At 46.6% G+C, this 19,088-nt stretch overlaps 1 protein-coding gene across 1 annotated transcript in view; it reads left to right on the plus strand.

Annotated features, from left to right (window-relative positions):
- The first annotated feature begins 5,532 nt into the window (after positions 1-5,532).
- LOC143988578 (carboxypeptidase B-like) overlaps positions 5,533-19,088 on the plus strand; it is a 63,358-nt gene continuing 49,802 nt past the window's right edge. The window contains exons 1-2 of the mRNA XM_077488253.1: positions 5,533-5,597; positions 5,740-5,815. Coding sequence (XP_077344379.1) covers positions 5,533-5,597; positions 5,740-5,815 — 141 coding nt within the window. The remainder of the gene's footprint in view (positions 5,598-5,739; positions 5,816-19,088) is intronic.

The following is a 19,088-nucleotide window of genomic DNA, read 5'->3' on the forward strand; positions in this document are numbered from 1 at the left end:
CGAATTTTCCGCAAACACACAAAATTGTTCGCTGTTCGGCGAACTGGCGTACAGCCAATGTTCGAGTCAAACTCATGTTCGAATCGAACATAAAGCCGATCCCTAGTGCTAGACTTTGAGGCACTCTATTACTCGATCCCACATGAAATGCGGATCAGCACAGTTGTCAAATTCTTTCAAGAAAGAGGATCGGATCATGATATATACAATAAATGTATTCTTGATCTATTAGCCCACATTTTGAAATATACTGTCTTCACCTTTGATGGCTCCTGTCTCTTCTAGGTGCAGGGGGTGGGTATTGGCACATGTTGTGCCCCATCTTACACCAACGTGATTTTTATATATTTTGGTGTATGCTCCTTATTTGGCCTGTAGAGTCCGATATCCTTCTTTTTCCTTTTTGATGAATGTTTACACTGGCTTAAATATTTTCTGCTGGGGCAGCATACTTCCCAAATTTTGAACTTCAGAATGAGAAATACTTGAGGAAGGAAGTGAAAAATGTGGAAAAGGAGGCACGCTGACAGGAAGAGACAGCAGTGTAAAAAGAGGAACCTTATCATTGTGTTTCCTACCCTTCACTATCCAGGCACAGGTTAGGATGGGAAGGTGACCAAGCTATGTTGCTTAACCTCAGTAGAGGAAAGCCAAGTCATTACCATGTTGGCTGAGCTGTATAAATTCCCTTTACTGGATAGACAAAAATAAAAATCCACTTGCAGCTAAAAGAGCACCCATGTATGTATCTTATTTTTAAATGTAATGGTTTGGCTGGAGCTTTAATGCATATCTAAACCCAAAAAGAAAAAATGTATGTATTACAGCTTACTATTTTTTTGTGGTAGCTGCAAGTGTTTTCTTTTTCCTACTGTCTTTTTTCATTAACCTCACTTCGTAATCCATCCAGTAACACACTTCCTGGATTAGGATGGCTACACTCACTCCTCCTCTAACTATGGAGGAGCACCAGATTCACCCTTGAACAGCAAAAATTTCAACCTGTGGGGAGGTCAGTGTTGGAAGGAGTAATTAGACCAGACCAAAGAAAAGCCAGAATACAATTGATAGAGTAATCACTACATATGCTTTATGCCTTCTCTCCTTACACCATGCAAAGAAGGCCTTCCATGTGCGATGGTAAATTGTGCAGGGGTTCAGTTTCCTAATACTAAGCAAACTGAAAATGCCCAAGTCAGAGATAGCCCTATCCTTTAGGACTTGGTTTTCAACAGCCATGCCATTAAAGCCAGTGACTGAGAAATAGGATGGAACTGGGTGCTTTGGGCTAGTTAGTCTGGTCTGTTTGGAAGAGCCCAAGATACATTCCTGCCAAAAGTCTGAGTATGTCTGTGTATCACATGCTTTTGGTCCAACTTGGTGCAATAATAATCAAGTTTCCTCCTCCAACTTGTTCAGAAGTTTAGAAAGGATCAAAGGGAAGGCATAAACCAGTTGGAAATGAGTCCAATGATTCACCAAAGTATCTATTGTGAAGGCTAGAGGATCCTTGCTCTTGACTTCAGATTTGCTCATCATTTTGTTGCACCTGGAGGCTAGGAAGTCCACATCTGGCTTTCCATATCTTTGACAGAGATTTAAAAAAATCTCTGAGTGCAGATACCATTTCCCTGGGTCTAGGCATTGATGGCTTTGAAAATCTGCCTGCCAATTGTCCACCCCCAGAATGGATTAGTGAGTGCCAGCTTCAGCTGAGCTCTAACATGATAGCTTTAACCATCTTAACATTTTAGATGTCACGGCTGTTATAAGTGAGCCCATCTGATAAATAACAAATCTGCTGATGACAGAGCAGTCAGCTGGTTGGATCATGTAGGTGCAGGTTCCAGGATGAGCCTGTAAGGAGGAACTCTTCGGACTCGGATGTAAAGGGGAGCTCTGTGGACTCTGCTATAAGGGAGAATTTTGTGGATTGTGATGTTAAGGGGAACACTGGAGTCTGATGTAAGGGAAAACTCTGTGAACTATAATGTAAAGGGGGCTCTGTGGACTCTTGTGTAAGGGGGGGCTCTGATGACCAGAGACCCTCTTACATCAGAGTTTCCCTTTACACCACAGTCCGTAGCATTCCCCCTTACATCAGAGTCCTCAGTGTTCTCCTTTACATCAGACTCCACAGATTTCTCCTTTATATCAGAGTCCACAGTGTTCCCTTTTAAGTTAAGGTCTGCTGAGTTCCTCCTTGCACTGTAAAGGGGAACCCTGCAGACTCTCATGTAAGGGGGAACACTGTGATGTGTTTTGTTAACCTGACCTTCATGTAAAAGGAGCAATATGGTTTTTGCTTTTTGCTATACCTTCAACACATTGCTAATCAAACTAGCTATGTGTTTGTAGTGTAACTATTGATATTAGCACTGAAAATAGTCATTTTGGATACTGTCAGTAAAAATTTGGTTCTGTCAGCACATTTTTTGTGTTGAGTCAGTTAAAACAATGGCTCTGTCAGTAATTTTTTTGTGTCATATCAGTAAACTTCTCTTCGGAGGTTAACAACCCTGGCACTATATAGCCAAAAGTTTATGAAACCTGACCATCAGACCCATTTGAGCTTGTTCAACATCCCATTACAAAACCAGGAACATTACTATTGTCCCTTTGTGACATGCATTGTTCTGGGAAGGCTTGCCAAAATAATTTGTTGTGTGTTTGTGGGAATGTGTGTCCATTCAGGCAAATGAGCAGATACTATAGTTGCATGAGAAGACCAGGCTTGGAATCCACATTGAAACTTATCCCAAATATGTTCTTTTGAGGCTCCTCCAGACCAAACTCCTCAAACTTTTTTTTATGGACTAGACTTTCTGCACAGGGACTGGAACAGAAAAGTGCCTCCCCTAAACTTTTGCCAAAATGGGGAAAGCACACACTTGTCTTAAATGCCTCTGTACACTGTAGCATTAACAGAACCCTTCCCTGAAAACACCTGAACCCAATAATTTGGAGGGGTTCCCACTCATTTTTGGTCATAGTGTAGTAGTGGTGGTTAGGTGTCCACTTACTTTTTGTCATGACTTTAAATACATGTGTGTCTGTTTTATTTAGCAACTCCTTCTCTTCCATCTTACCCCTGTACTGGGATCTTATCTCGTTTCTAACAAAGCACTCATGATACCTGTGTGGGAATGCAAGATGAAGTGTTTTCATTCTTTTTTGAAAACTCAAATTTTCTGTCTAAAATCTCTCCGTGGGAAAAAGTGTGATTTAAAGAAAATAATCAGATGGCAAACCTAAGCACAGGGTCAAAACAACTGTTTAGAGAATTTTTGCAAAATGTGCTTATGTCTATATTGTGGTGTTAGCTCTCTTTAAAATAGAAGAACCTAAAGAGGTTATTTTTATGTGGTAATTGGTATTGGTAATTGGTAAATGTGGTAACATTGTTGGCTGGGAGGCTTATACATTTCATTTGTAGGGGTTGCTTTGCCAAAGGCAAATAGGATGTTCGTTTTGCATATTAAAGAGGAACTACAGTCTGCTCACATAATTTGTAATAAAAACATCTTTGCCATTCTGAAGCTTTCCTCCAACCACTTTGCATATCATTTTATATATACTGTGATTCTGTACTTGACAAATATGCTGCATAAATCTTCTTCCACTGAGTCTGGCTGCATCCGTTTTAACTGTGGGCAGATGAAGCTGCTGCCTGTTCACTTCCTGGATTTACACAGACACACAGGAGGCACACCTCCAGCTCTGCAGCCCTCATTGGCCCTCTTATGACTCACCCCCCTCCCTTCCTGGCAAACACTCACGAGAGTGAGAGAAAGAGCTGTGTATGATGTCATAAACCTAGGCTTTTTACCAGACAAGAAACAGAAAGTGGGCTGTATAAGGTGTAGCGCTGGCTCCTGACGAGCAGGCGCTATTGTTTTTGTAAAGTTAAGTTGCCTGAAGCCACAGTTGGGCTTCGGGATTATTTCTCTAAATTTCTGGTTTCAGTACCAGTCCAGCTGGGTTCTTCTTGACCGCATGTGTCGCTGTTACCGCCGGCAAGAGTAGAAATGCAGTCTAGCTGGATGCTTTGAATGCCACTTATCTCTCGAAACCAGCCCAGTGGGAGTGTTTTCCTACTGTGCATTCTGGGGGTGGTATTTAAGGTACTGACGCCATATTGGCGAGGGATTACTTTCTGTCTCTTTGGTTCTGGTCGCCCTCCTGACCCAGCCCCATGGCCTTCCTGGCCTGGGGTGCGTAACTATGCATCCTGTGTCTCTGGGCTGGCTGGCTTGAGGCGACGCAACTGAAGAGATAGGCCTGAGCAAATTTTGGAGCCTACGGATCCAAGGATGGTCCAGTGCTGTCTCATCAGAAGGGAGAGGCCCAGCAACTGAAGAACCCCAGGGGAGGACTCTTTGAGGAGAAGACCATGTGCAAGGCTGGTTTCTCTGAAGGAGCTTGGAGGCTTAGTTGAAAGATGCAACCTGAATCATCAACACTCATACGGTATACGGAGAGAAACTGGTACCGTATGTCAGTTCTTTAAATGTATCCACATCCCTCAGTAACATGTATCTCACAAGTCTGTGGCAGAAACTTTACCGAGCATCCCACCGGCTGCTAGGCCTAGTGAAAGAGGTTTATCCGGGGGTTGTTGAATCCAGTTGTAAAACAGTTTTATTCTCTGGATTCTCTTAATACTTTCACCTTGCAATTTAAGTGCCTGAACTCACCCCTAACCCTCTACCCTCCATTAAGAGACTCTGTTTTTCTAAATAAATAACCAAAAAGAGGATTCAGGGTCAGTTTCAAAATTATTTGGGACATTTACCATGGGATCCCCAAGATGGAGAAGCAAGCAGGTGAGGTAACGGTAAGCCCAAATAAAGCCAGCAGCTCCCTCGGAGGTTAGTGCTACAAAGGTATTTACTAGCAGAAAAAAAAAATGTTTTACTATCCAAAGTTAAAACAACAAGGGCAGAGGATTTAATAGATGGAAAGATGAGAAAATGACTGAAATTTCGCTTTAAGTTGCACTTTGCAAGGAAATTTTCCCCAGAGCTTAGTGAGTAAGGCAAAACTCTGGTGACTTCCAGTATCCAATCACGTGAAAACAAAAATTCAGTTTTTTTCCTTTTTTTTTTTCCTAGCACATAATTGTGTATTATTTGTATAGTGAAATTTCAGTATATTCATCAAGATCTGGGGCATATTATCTTGCAAATTGAACAGCCTATTTGTATTTAGTAAATCAACCTCAAAGTTTTATTAGTAAAACAGTACACGGGTACAACATTAATTATTAAAAACAATGGGAAAACTAAGTGTATGAATGAGTTATTCAGCCTTCCTTTCTGGGTAACTTAACATTTCATTGAACATGATATATTAAAACACAGATGTATTAAATAGAAGTCATTGGTAAACAGAGCAAAGCCAAAGCTGTAATTAATCATACATACAAACAGGTGTACAGTTTCTTTCAGTAAATCATATAATAAAAAAAAACAACCTGACCAACATATATAAACGGCAGGCGCAATTCACTCTCTTTCCTTTTTTATCATCATGTGGACCATACTTATACTTGCAAGTATAGCAGGAGCGTCAGCTGAGCCACGAAGCTTTAATGGGTAAGAAGAAAATAACACATATTGTATGATATGTTACATGGTATGATTACATGATATATGGGTATATAGGAAATAACAAGTAAATTAAAATACTCTTATTAGTTGTATTTATGTGTTTTTTATTAATTTGTGTATGTTTCAGGGAAAAAGTATTCCGTGTGTTTCCAGAAACGTATGCACAAGTACAGCTTATTAAATCCCTGGCCGAACATGCAAAGGTATGTTGTCAATTTAGAAATTTAGTACTGAACAAATAATTTTCCTCTTCCTCAGCCAAATCAACATTAACTTATGCATCCAAAATTTCTGAGATGAACATAAGGGGCAATATTTAGTACAAAATATTTAAGCAAAGGATCACACTTGGCATTCTCCTGGTGTTATAGTAGATGAAGAATAATTGGGCGAAAATGGTTAGTGAAGCCTACTGGAGGTCATGTTGCACTATTTTTGTATATAATTTGAAAATGCCAATATAATACCTTCGAGCTTCAATTAACATTTTATTCAAATGTAACCACTTTGAACAAACGTGGTTATATTTATAAGAATATATAGTTATACTATAAGATTTTTTTTTTCAAGTTGCAAATTGCTCCTGCCAGTGATTGCACTTTCTGCTAACTGATGACATAGAGTCCAGCTATGGACGAAAATGGATCATCAACAATTCATATATACATGCCTGATTATACAAAGAGCAAATTATTTTATAAAATGGCTTTAGTTTTCCATTAAGCTAAACTTTGCAGAGAGTAGTAAGTAGTCTCAAAGGCTCATTGTTCATCTTAGAATAAAACTATTTCTTGCCTGTTTTTCTTTCACTTCTGTCATTGCTAGTGAAGGTAAATGTGAGTCACATGAATATCAATAATGTTTTCTGTATTCTTCATATTGTGTATTTCTAAGAAGCCAACATGTTTTGTATAGCCTAGGAAGCATGAATCAAAACCGCAGACTATTCTATAAAGATTTTTACTCTACTTGTGTCTTGCTCCTAAAAGCTAGTACTCCACCCAGTAAATATATTATTAGATATATTGGTAAATGTGTTTGTGCTTCTTATGCCGCGTACACACGATCAAACAATCCGGTGGAAAAGTCCGGCAAACTCAAGTCCGCCAAACAATCCCCCCGTGTGTAACCCTGGCATACTTTTTTGACCCGACAGTACGGCGGACTTAGAATTTCGGTTTGCACAACAATCTGCCCGCCGTACTCGCATTTCGTCGGACAATCCGGCCGTGTGTATGCCAGTCCGCCGTACTTTTGAAATGAGCGGACTTTTCCCGCCCGGAGTAAAGTCCGCTCATTTCGAGCGGGTCTCCAGGTAGGCGGGGCCCACGAAGGAGACGTCGCTGGCCCCGCCGCCTGGTATGGACTTAAAGGGGAACCCCAACCCCGAAAAAAATCAGCGTGGGGGTCCCCCCCAAGTCCACAACAGACCCTTGTCCGAGCACGCTACCCGGCCGGCCAGGAAAGGGGGGCGAGCGAGCGCCCCCCCCCCCTCCTTAGCCGTACCAGGCCGCGTGCCCTCAACATGGGGGGTGCCTTGGGGAAGGGGGGGCCGCGCGCCCCCGCCACCCCAAAGCACCTTGTCCCCATGTTGATGAGGACAAGGGCCTCTTCCCGACAACCCTGGCCGTTGGTTGTCGGGGTCTGCGGGCGGGGGGCTTATCGGAATCCGGGAGCCCCCTTTAATAAGGGGGCCCCCGGATACCGGCCCCCCACCCTATGTGAATGAGTATGGGGTACAATGTACCCCTACCCATTCACCTGTAAAATAAAAGTACAAAAAAAACACAACACATGAGATAAAATACTTTATGGCACAGCTCCGGGGGTCTTCCGTCTTCGGGGGTCTTCTCGCCGGACTCCTCCGCTTCTTGTAGCTCTTTTGCTAGCGGAGGAGTCCGGCTTTCTTCCTCGCCGCCGGCCTCTTCTCCCGACTTCGGGGGTCTTGTCCCCCTCTTCGGTTCTTCTGCCGGGCCACCGCACCTTCTTATAGCTCTTTTACAGGCGGTGGCCCGGTCTTCTGTCGCCGCTGCCGCCTTCCGTTCTTCTTCTTCTTCTTCTTCTCCTTCTTCTCCTGGAGATGTTGACACGACGCTCTCTCCGGCCACAATGCCAGGGACGCGCTGCGCGGCCACTTATATAGGGACAAGGGGCGGTGTCACATGGCTTTATGTCACATGGGTTGGTCACATGGGTTGATGTCACATGGGGACTATGACATCGTAAGGGGGCGGGGTCACCATGTGACACCAACCCATGTGACATAAAGCCATGTGACACCGCCCCTTGTCCCTATATAAGTGGCCACGCAGCGCGTCCCTGGCATTGTGGCCGGAGAGAGCGTCGAGTCAACATCTCCAGGAGAAGAAGGAGAAGAAGAAGAAGAAGAAGAACGGAAGGTGGCAGCGGCGACAGAAGACCGGGCCACCGCCTGTAAAAGAGCTATAAGAAGGCGCGGTGGCCCGGCAGAAGAACCGAAGAGGGGGACAAGACCCCCGAAGTCGGGAGAAGAGGCCGGCGGCGAGGAAGAAAGCCGGACTCCTCCGCTAGCAAAAGAGCTACAAGAAGATAGCGGAGGAGTCCGGCGAGAAGACCCCCGAAGACGGAAGACCCCCGGAGCTGTGCAATAAAGTATTTTATCTCGTGTGTTGTGTTTTTTTTTGTACTTTTATTTTACAGGTGAATGGGTAGGGGTACATTGTACCCCATACTCATTCACATAGGGTGGGGGGCCGGTATCCGGGGGCCCCCTTATTAAAGGGGGCTCCCGGATTCCGATAAGCCCCCCGCCCGCAGACCCCGACAACCAACGGCCAGGGTTGTCGGGAAGAGGCCCTTGTCCTCATCAACATGGGGACAAGGTGCTTTGGGGTGGGGGGGCCGCGCGGCCCCCCCTTCCCCAAGGCACCCCCCATGTTGAGGGCACGCGGCCTGGTACGGCTCAGGAGGGGGGGGGTGCTCGCTCGCCCCCCTTTCCTGGCCGGCCGGGTAGCGTGCTCGGACAAGGGTCTGTTGTGGACTTGGGGGGAACCCCCACTCCAATTTTTTTCGGCGTTGGGGTTCCCCTTTAAGTCCATACCAGGCGGCGGGGCCAGCGACGTCTCCTTCGCGGGCCCCGCCTACCTGGAGACGCTCGAAATGAGCGGACTTTTCTCCACGTGTGTGGGCGAGTCTGTTCATTTCTATGGTACGGCGGACTTAGTACACCGTATTAGTCCACTGAAAAAGTGCCGTGTGGGCAAGTAGCCCGTTCGAAAATTCCGACGGACAGTTTGGCGGACGTCCGCCAGACTGAGTACGTCGGACAGACGGCTACGTGTGTACGCGGCTTTATGCTGCGTACACACGATCGGAATTAGTCAGGTGGACAACCCACCGTACTTTGCAGCGGAGGTCCGCCGGACTTTCCAAATGAGCGGACTTGCCCACACACACCTGGACTTTTCCGGCAGACTAGGACTTTTGAAATGAACGGACTTGCCCACACACAGAGAAAAGTCTGTTCATTTTGAACGTGGCTCCAGGTAAACGGAACTAGTGAAGGAAGTGAATGTCGCTGCCTCCATCGGCGAGATTGACACCTCGCTAGCCCCGTCACCTGGTATGGATTTAAAGGGGAACCCCTACGCCCTGCGGCCCCCCACCCCAAAGCACCTTGTCCCCATGTTGATGAGGACAAGGGCCTCTTCCCGACAACCCTGGCCGGTGGTTATAGGGGTCTGTGTGCGGGGGGCTTATCGGAATCAGGGACCCCCTTTAATAAGGGGGCCCCCAGACTCTGGCCCCCTACCCTATGTGAATGAGTATGGGGTACGTTGTACCCCTACCCATTCACCTGGGGAAAAAAAGTGTACATAAAAAAAACAACACAGGTTTTTAAAATACTGTATTAGACAACTCCCGGGGTCTTCTCTTCTTCCGTCTTCAGAGGCCTTCTCGCCGGACTCCTCCACTATCTTCTGCTAGCTCTTTTACTAGTGGAGGAGCCCGGCTTTCTCCTTTGTCGTCGCTGCTGCAGTCTGGGGGTCTTCTTCTGACTTCAGGGGTCTTGTCCACATCTTCGGGGGTCTTGTCCCGCTCTTCGGTTCTTCTTGCCGGGCTTCCGCTTTCTTCTTCCAGCTCTTTTTCTAGCATTGGCCCGGTCTTCTGTCGCTGTCGTCGTCACAGTCACTGCCGCCACTGCTGCCGCCACTGCTGCCTTCTATTTCTTCTGCTTCTTCTGATGTTGACACAACGCTCTATCCAGCCTTAATGGCAGGGACGCGTTGTGCAGTGACTTATATAGGGACAAGGGGTGGGGTCACCGGGTGATGTCACACTGTGACCCAACCCCTTATGGTGTCACAGTCCCAGCATTCTCTGGGACTGTGACATCATAGGGGCAGAGTCACCATGTGACATCACCCAGTGACCCCGCCCCTTGTCCCTATATAAGTCGCCGCACAACACGTCCCTGCCATTAAGGCTGGAGAGAGTGTCGTGTCAACATCAGAAAAAGGAAGAAGAAGAAGAAGCAGAAGGCAGCAGCGGTGACGGCGACTAGTGATGGATGAACTTCTGACGGGACGTTACGCGAACTGCGAATGCGGCCAAAAGTTTGCGAACCGCAGAGTTCGAGGCGGACACCATTGACTTTAATGGCAGGCAAACCTTAAAAACCTCCACGTCATATTTTCAGCCACAAAATACTTACTAGCTGTGCATACATAGTCCCACAACATGGACACTGAAATAACAAAAGTATTAAGTGAATCTGGGATCGACAACGACAAGCATTCTTTTTTATCTGTGAAATTTTGACAATTTGGGGAGTGCATGAAGGCCATGGAGGAAAGGCAAGGACACCAGCACCGAGATAAAGAGCACTGACACCAGCACCATGATAGAGAGCACTGACACCAGAACCGTGATAGAGAGCACTGACACCAGCACCGAGATAGAAAGCACTGACACCAGTACCGAGCTAGAGAGCACTGACACCAGCACCGTGATAGAGAGCACTGACACCAGCACCGAGATAGAGAGCACTGACACCAGCACAGTGATAGAGAGCACTGACACAGCACTGAGATAGAGAGCACTGACACCAGCACCGAGATAGAGAGCACTGACACCAGCACCGAGATAGAGAGCACTGGCACCAGAACAGTGATAGAGAGCACTGACACCAGCACCAAGATAGAGAGAGAGCACTGACACTAGCACCATGATAGAGAGCACTGACACCAGCACCGAGATAGAGAGCACTGACACCAGCACAGTGATGGAGAGCACTGACACCAGCACCGAGATAGAGAGCACTGACACCAGCACCAAGATAGAGAGCACTGGCACCAGCACCGAGATAGAGAGCACTGACACCAGCATTGTGATAGAGAGCACTGAGACCACACCAGCACTGAGATAGAGAGCACTGACACCACACCAGCACCGAGATAGAGAGAGAGCACTGACACCAGCACCGAGATAGAGAGAGAGCACTGGCACCAGCACTGTGATAGAGAGCACTGACACCACACCAGCAACGTTATAGAGAGCACTGACACCAGCACCCAGATAGAGAGCACTGACACCACACAAGCCTTGTGATAGAGAGCACTGACACCACACCAGCACTGTGATAGAGAGCACTGGCACCACACCAGCACTGTGATAGAGAGCACTGACACCACACCAGCACTGTGATAGAGAGCACTGACACCACACCAGCACCGAGATAGAGAGCACTGACACAAGCACTGATACCAGCAACTGGCTGCGGGACCCAAAAATATGACACCGCTCAACCTCTTCAAACAGGAGGGTACGGGCATATAGTACGGTGTGCTTTTTTTGTACAAGGAAGTGAGCCAAAGGTAGAAAAAAGGTCTGTGTGCTAGATTATATAAATCATTTATAGAGTTATGCATATATATGGTCTACTGGTCACATGTGTTGAATTCCTCCGAGATCCATGCCTCATTCATTTTTATAAATGTGAGGTAGTCAACACTGTCGTAAACTAGGCGAGTGCGCTTATCGGTCACAATCCCCCTGCTGCGCTGAACATCCTTTCGGACAGGACACTGGACGAGGGGAAAGCCAACAGTTCCATTGCAAATTGGGCAAGCTCTGGCCAGAGGTCAAGCCTGCCCACCCAGTAGTCCATGGGTTCATCACTTCTCAGAGCGTCCACATCGACCGTTAACCCGATGTAGTCGGACACCTGTCGGTCTAGGCATTCCCTGATGCTGGATCCGGATGACACCTGTCGATGGGTCGGCTGAAAGAATGATCTCATATCAGAAGTGACGAACACATCTTCAAACCGCCCTCTTCTTGCTGGTGCTGTTGGATTGGTGCCCGCAGCTCTTTCTCTGGGAGTGGGAATTCCTCCTCTGCCAGCAAACACAAAAGCAGAATGCAGCATTTCTCTAAGCAAGCCCTGTAAGTGCTCCATTCTGACAGCCCTCTGTGATGGTGGTAACATTTCCACCATTTTGTGTTTGTACCGGGGTCTAAGTACGTTGCCACCCAGTACTGGCCATTGACCCTTATGCTTTTTACAGGGTGTCCCTGTTAAAACACTGGAGCATGAAGGCCCCCATTTGCACTAAACTGGAAGTGGTGTGGTGGCCTGGCTCCTGCTCATCATCCAGGATAATGTCGTCCTCCTCGTTCTCCTCTACCCATCCACGGACAACAACAGGGATCCCAAAAAGGTTTAAAGCTCTTCTTGCTCCTCCTCATCCGCCCCGGCACCATCCTCCTCTGACTCCTCTTCAGACTCCTGTTGTTGACTTGTGTCAGATAGAGTAGCCCCCCCTGGGAATTAATCCAGCATTGTGACTTTGTCATCTTCCCGCTCCTGCTTGATCAATGACACGACGCAATGCATGCTCCATAAAGAAGGCATAAGGTACGATGTCACTGATGGCGCCATGGCTGCGACTGACCAGTTTGGTGATCTCATCAAATGGCCACAGAAGTCTGCATGGGTCGCGCATGAGCAGCTACTGGCGCGGTGAAAAAAACCAAGCTCCCAGAACCTGTTCTGCCGCAGAGTTCATACAGGTAGTTGCTAACTGCACGTTTCTGCTGGAACAGCCTATCAAGCATATAGAAGGTTGAGTTCCATTGCATCGGGCAATCGCAAATAAAACGTCTGACCGGCAGATTGTGTCGCCGCTAAATGTCAGCAAGGTGAGCCATGGCCGTGTAAGATCTTCTGAAATGGGCCGAGATTTTCCTTGCCAAGATGTCCTGGACCCCAGGGTATTTGACAACGAATCACTGCATGACCAAGTTTAAGACGTGTGCCATGCATGCCACGTGTGTAATTTTGCCCTGTTTCAATGCGCTAAGCAGATTGGCACCGTTGTCACACACCACTTTACCAACTGTCAAATTGAGCGGTGTTAGCCACTGATCTGCCTGTGAACGCAAAGCTGAAAGGAGTCCAGGGCTTGACGGCCGTCAGAAGGTTCACCCAGTGGGCATTAAAAGTTATATACCTTCCCTGCCCGTGTTTGCTAGACCACGTGTCTGTGGTCAGATGTATCTTGGCACTGACACTGTGTGCCAGAGATACATTCACTTGCCGCTGAACATAGCCATATAGCTCTGGGATGCCCTTCTGTGAGAAATATTTCCTTCCTGGGAGCTTCCATTGTGGTGTTCCAAAGGCCACAAATTTTCGAAAGGCCTCCGAGTCCACCAGTTTATATGGAAGTAGTTGGCGGGCTACTAAAAAAAAAAAATACAAAAAGGGGGAAAAACACTGCGCTATAGTTTGTGAAGAAATGGCCACAACGGCCACAACAGCAGCCAACACCAAAAACAAACAAAGTTCAACAGGTAAAATAATAAAAACGGTGTAGCGCTTCAAAAATAATAAATGTGATAAACATAAATTATAAAGGTAATAATAAAAATCGCAAAGATATAAATGCCTAGAGATAAAAGTCCAACATTAGGCGCTCATTCCACTATGTTGCTGGCATAGAAGTAACCAAACCGTCACGGAGAAGGAAAATGGTGCACTAGGCGAAATGTATCCATGTGGGTCTACTCGATTGAAAACATCAGAGAAAAGTAGATAAATACTTCTTACCGGAACAGTTGGACCCACACAGTCATATGACGGTTGGATCTAAAAGGCTTGAGGTCACAGTCTGGGACCAAGGAGTATGAGGAGAGAGGTCTGTTGAGCTGATAGAAGAGCTCCAGGTGGTTGAAGGCTCAATGCTGGATCCTTTCAGGTGGAACGTCAAAGTAATCAAGCTCAAACGCAGCCCGTTGTACCAATACTCCAACCTCCCCCGGATGGGGAGGGGGGTGTTGTGAAGTATTAAACCAAAAAAATGGAGAAAAAGAAAGAAAAGCTCCACATGGTGCGGGTCAAACGATATAAAAAAATATTGGTTTATTGAAGTCAAAAGGTAATTAATGACTTAGTGATCACATAAAAAACAAAATAAAATTAAAAGCAATGTGGGGTGCCAACAGCTCGCCCGACGCGTTTCGACATATGTGTCTTCAACTGGGGCAAGACACATATGTCGAAACGCGTCGGGCGAGCTGTTGGCACCCCACATTGCTTTTAATTTTATTTTGTTTTTTATGTGATCACTAAGTCATTAATTACCTTTTGACTTCAATAAACCAATATTTTTTTATATCGTTTGACCCGCACCATGTGGAGCTTTTCTTTCTTTTTCTCCATTTTTTTGGTTTAATACTTCACAACACCCCCCTCCCCATCCGGGGGAGGTTGGAGTATTGGTACAACGGGCTGCGTTTGAGCTTGATTACTTTGACGTTCCACCTGAAAGGATCCAGCATTGAGCCTTCAACCACCTGGAGCTCTTCTATCAGCTCAACAGACCTCTCTCCTCATACTCCTTGGTACCAGACTGTGACCTCAAGCCTTTTAGATCCAACCGTCATATGACTGTGTGGGTCCAACTGTTCCGGTAAGAAGTATTTATCTACTTTTCTCTGATGTTTTCAATCGAGTAGACCCACATGGATACATTTCGCCTAGTGCACCATTTTCCTTCTCCGTGACGGTTTGGTTACTTCTATGCCAGCAACATAGTGGAATGAGCGCCTAATGTTGGACTTTTATCTCTAGGCATTTATATCTTTGCGATTTTTATTATTACCTTTATAATTTATGTTTATCACATTTATTATTTTTGAAGCGCTACACCGTTTTTATTATTTAAAAAAAAAAAAATGCTTGAACATTTGGCCCACGGAAGCCTGCCTTTTTCCAGAAAAACATGAGGACGGCATGATGGAAGGTGGAGTGGAGGACAATTCTGAGGAGAGAGGAGAAGGAGAAGTAGAAGAGGCTGGAGGTTTCTCCCACTGGGCTCGGTGATGGCAGCTCATGTGCCTTCTTAAGGCAGTCGTCCCTAGGTGAGTGTTGGGCTTACCGCGACTTATGCGTTGACTGCAAAGGCTACAGATGGCAACACTACGATCAGCAGTGGACACGCTGAAAAAAATCCCACACTGCGGAGCCATGTGCCGGCGTCCTGGGAGCGCCAGATGTGACCGTACATGGTTGATGCCTGGCTCCTGATAAATTAGCAGTCTGGTTTGTCCCTCCTGTGCAATGTAAGTTTCCCCTGCTTCTCCTCCCTATCTGCTGGTCCATATCTCCCTCTGAACTCCCCTTCTCTTCCTCTCTTGTGGGCACCCACGTGACATCACTAGACACGTCATCATCGATGTCACCTTCCCCACCGCTATAATTAGAGATCTTGGAGTAGGCAGCAACACTGGAGACCAACCTCCTTGGGCTGATCTGGGCACTGTCGTCAGACTGCTGAGTGGCGGTTGTTGCTACCTCCTCTTCCTGATCCAATGCCAATAATGGCTGCGCATTGGCAATGTCTTGTGATGGATCGGAAAATAATTCCTGTGACTCAAGGGGAGGGTATATGGTGGTGGTGGTGTTGGTGGTAGTGTCTTTGGGGGTGCACACAGCAGAGAGTGAAGAGGGTGCAGATCAAGAGGATGAGGAGGGTGCAGAAGAGTAAGTCTGAGTGAGCCACTCAACCAAGTCTGGTATATAACACCCCACTTCAATCTGTCGTTTTGGGGGGGCCACTGGTCTATCACACCAGTTATAATACTTTTTTCTAATTGCGTTACTCTTTGTAGTATCGCTGCAGAACCGCTCAGCAGTCACAATGCGGCACAGTGGAAATGCACTATACTATGCTTTCTATATTTGAAAGTATTTTATACGTGTATTACACCCCTATATACTTCACACCAAATAGTACACCTATACCAGTCCTTAAAAGGACCTTTGTGGACCTAGTAGCTAGTGAATTGCAGACTGTCCCTGCTCCAAACACCAAACTGTCCCTCCCTACACTGAGAGCTGCAAAATCAGTCAGCACTCAGCAGCACAGCAGTGCACTATAATATGCTTTCTATATTTGAAAGAAAGTATATTATAAGTGTATTACAATCCTATATACTGTACACCTATACCAGTCCTTAAAAGGACTTTTGTAGACCTAATAGTAATAGCTAGTGATTACACTGACTGTCCCTGCTCCACACAGCGTCCTTTCCCTACACTGACAAAAGACAGAATGTAAAATGGCCGCCACATCAGGTCTATTTATAAGGTAGGGGGTATGTCCATGTGCTGAAATGTCTCAATTGGCTGTCCTGTACCCCATGATGTATGTGTCATGGGTCAAAGTTCTTCACAATGTAAACAAATATGTCCACCGCAAACAGCGCCAGAAGTCTGCTGGTTTGGCGAATCGCGAACAAGCAAAGTTCACCGCGAACCGACCGCCGGGCAAACCGCAAGGCCATCTCTAACGGCGACAGTGACAGAAGACCAGGCCAACGCTAGTAAAAGAAGTGGAAAGAGAAAGCGGAGGTCAAGGCCCCTGAAGAGCGGGACAAGACCCCCAAAGAGCAGGACAAGACCCCCGAAGTTGGAAGAAGACCCCCAGTCATCGGCGGCGACAACAAAGGAGAAAGCCGAGCTCCTCCGCTAGTAAAAGAGCTAGCAGAAGATAGCGGAGGAGTCTGGCAAGAAGACCCCCGAAGACGGAAGAAGAGAAGACCCCTGGAGTTGTCTAATAAAGTATTTTAAAAACCTGTGTTGTGTTTTTTTTTATGTATACTTTTTTCCCCAGATGAATGGGTAGGGGTACAACGTACCCCATACTCATTCACATAGGGTAGGGGACCCCCTTATTAAAGGGGGCTCCCAGATTCTGATAAGCCCCACGCCCGCAGACCCCGACAACCAACGGTCAGGGTTGTCGGTAAGAGGCCTTTGTCCTCATCAACATGGGGACAAGGAGCACCCCCCATGTTGAGGGAACACGGCCTGGTACAGCTCAGGGGTGGGGGGGCACTCGCTCGTCCTCACCACCTTTCCTGACCGGCCAGGCTGCGTGCTCGGATAAGGGTCTGCTATGGACTTTGGGGGGACCCCATGCCATTTTTTCGGCATAGGGGTTCCCCTTTAAATCCATACCAGGTGACGGGGCTAGCGAGCTGTCAATCTCGCCGATGGAGGAGGCGAAATTCACTTCCTTCGCTAGTTCCGCCTACCTGGAGCCACGTTCAAAATGAAGGAATTTTCTCCATGTGTGGGCAAGTCCGAACTAGCACACAGACGGGTGGATTGTCCGCCGGATAATCCGATCGTGTGTACACGGCAATAGAGTATATAAAAGTATATTCCATATCTCAAAAATAAAGAGTATTGTTTAAAATAATAAAACCTACCTGACCTATCACATATTTTACTGCAGTACTTTGTTGCGTCATTCATTTTAAACTCTCAGAAACTGAGCGCTAATGCAAATATAAAGCAGCGCTATTGCAGCAAAAATGCCTGTCAGATCACATACGTGGGAATAGTGGAATTTAATGGGGCTCGAACCTGCAAAATACAAAGTTCTCACTGAAGGCTTATATGCAAGTTTTTTGCCATAAAAAAGTATATAGGGACCTGGGTTCTGACCCAGGGGACATGTATCAATTTGAAGAAAATGTTTTTAAAACGGCCGTTTTTTTGGGAGCAGTGATTTTAATAATGCTAAAAGTGTAACAATAAAAATTAAAAATTCTTTTAAATATCATGCCTGGGGGATGTCTATAGTATGCCTGTAAAGTAGTGCACCTTTCCTGTGTTTATTACTGTACCACACAGAAATGACATTTCTAAAGAAAAACTTTTAATTTAAAATTGCTTGCGACTGTAATGAATTGCCGGTTCCTGGCAATATAGAGTTAAAATCAAAGAAAAAAATTGTATAGGTTCCATCCACCAGTCCATACCAGGTCCTTCAGGTCTGGTATGGATATTAAGTGGAACTCAACGCCAATTCATTTTTTTATAAAAATGGCATAGCCCCCCCCCCCCCCGAATCCATACCAGACTCTTCAGGTCTGGTATGGATATTAAGGGGAACCCTGCGCCAAAATTAAAAAAAAAATGGCATGGGGTCCCCCCAAAATCCCTACCGGACCCTTATCTGAGCATGAAACCTGGCAGGCTGCAGGAAAAGAGGGGGGCGAGAGATTTCCCCCCTCCTGAACCATAGCAGGCCACATGCCCTCAACATGGGAGGGTGCGTTGGTGTCCCCCAAAAACACGTTGTCCTCTATTGTTATTATCTTTTGTCACATTTCACTGCTTTTTTTGGTGAATGGGTAGGGGAACAATGTACGCCTTATTAAAGGGGGCTTCCAGATTCCGATAAGCCCCCCACCTGCAGACCCCCACACCACCGGGCAAGGGTTTTGGGGATGAGGCCCTTGTCCCCATCAATATGGGAACAAGATGTTTTGGGGGAACCCGAAAGCACCCTTTCCATGTTGAGGGCATGTGGCCTGGTATGGTTCAGGAGGGGGGGGCGCTCTCTCATCCTCCTCCTCTTTTCCTGTGGCCTGCCAGTTTGAGTCCTTGGATAAGGGTCTAGTATGTATTTTGGGGGGACCCCCACGCAATTTTTTTTATTTAGATGCAGGGTTCCCCTTAATATCCATACCAGACCTGAAGGACCTGGTATGGATTTTAGTGGGGACCCAACGCAATCGTTTTTTTTTTTATGCGGGGTTCCCCTTGATATTCATACCAGACCCGATTATCAGCACAGCCTCCCCCCCCCCCCCCTGAGGATGCCCACACTGGACCACCACGGACGCCACCAGACCAACAGGGATGCCCAGCACCAGGTATGCCCCCCTAGACCATCCATCCATCCTTACAATACTGTACACTACAATGCTGCCTATCAGTGCCCATCCGTGTTGCCTATCAGTGCCCATCCGTGCCGCCTATCAGTGCCCATCCATGCTGCCTACCCATGCCCATTCATGCCACCTATCCATGCCGCCCATAGATGCCAATCCGTGCCACCTATCAGTGCCTATTTGTGCCACCTATCAGTGTCTATCTGTGTCGCATATCAGTGCCACCTATCAGTGCCGCATATC

The sequence above is a fragment of the Lithobates pipiens genome, unplaced genomic scaffold, assembly GCF_037356315.1.
Source record: "Lithobates pipiens isolate NorthernLeopardFrog02 unplaced genomic scaffold, aLitPip1_a1.2 Scaffold_18, whole genome shotgun sequence".
Taxonomy (NCBI): Eukaryota; Metazoa; Chordata; class Amphibia; order Anura; family Ranidae; genus Lithobates; species Lithobates pipiens.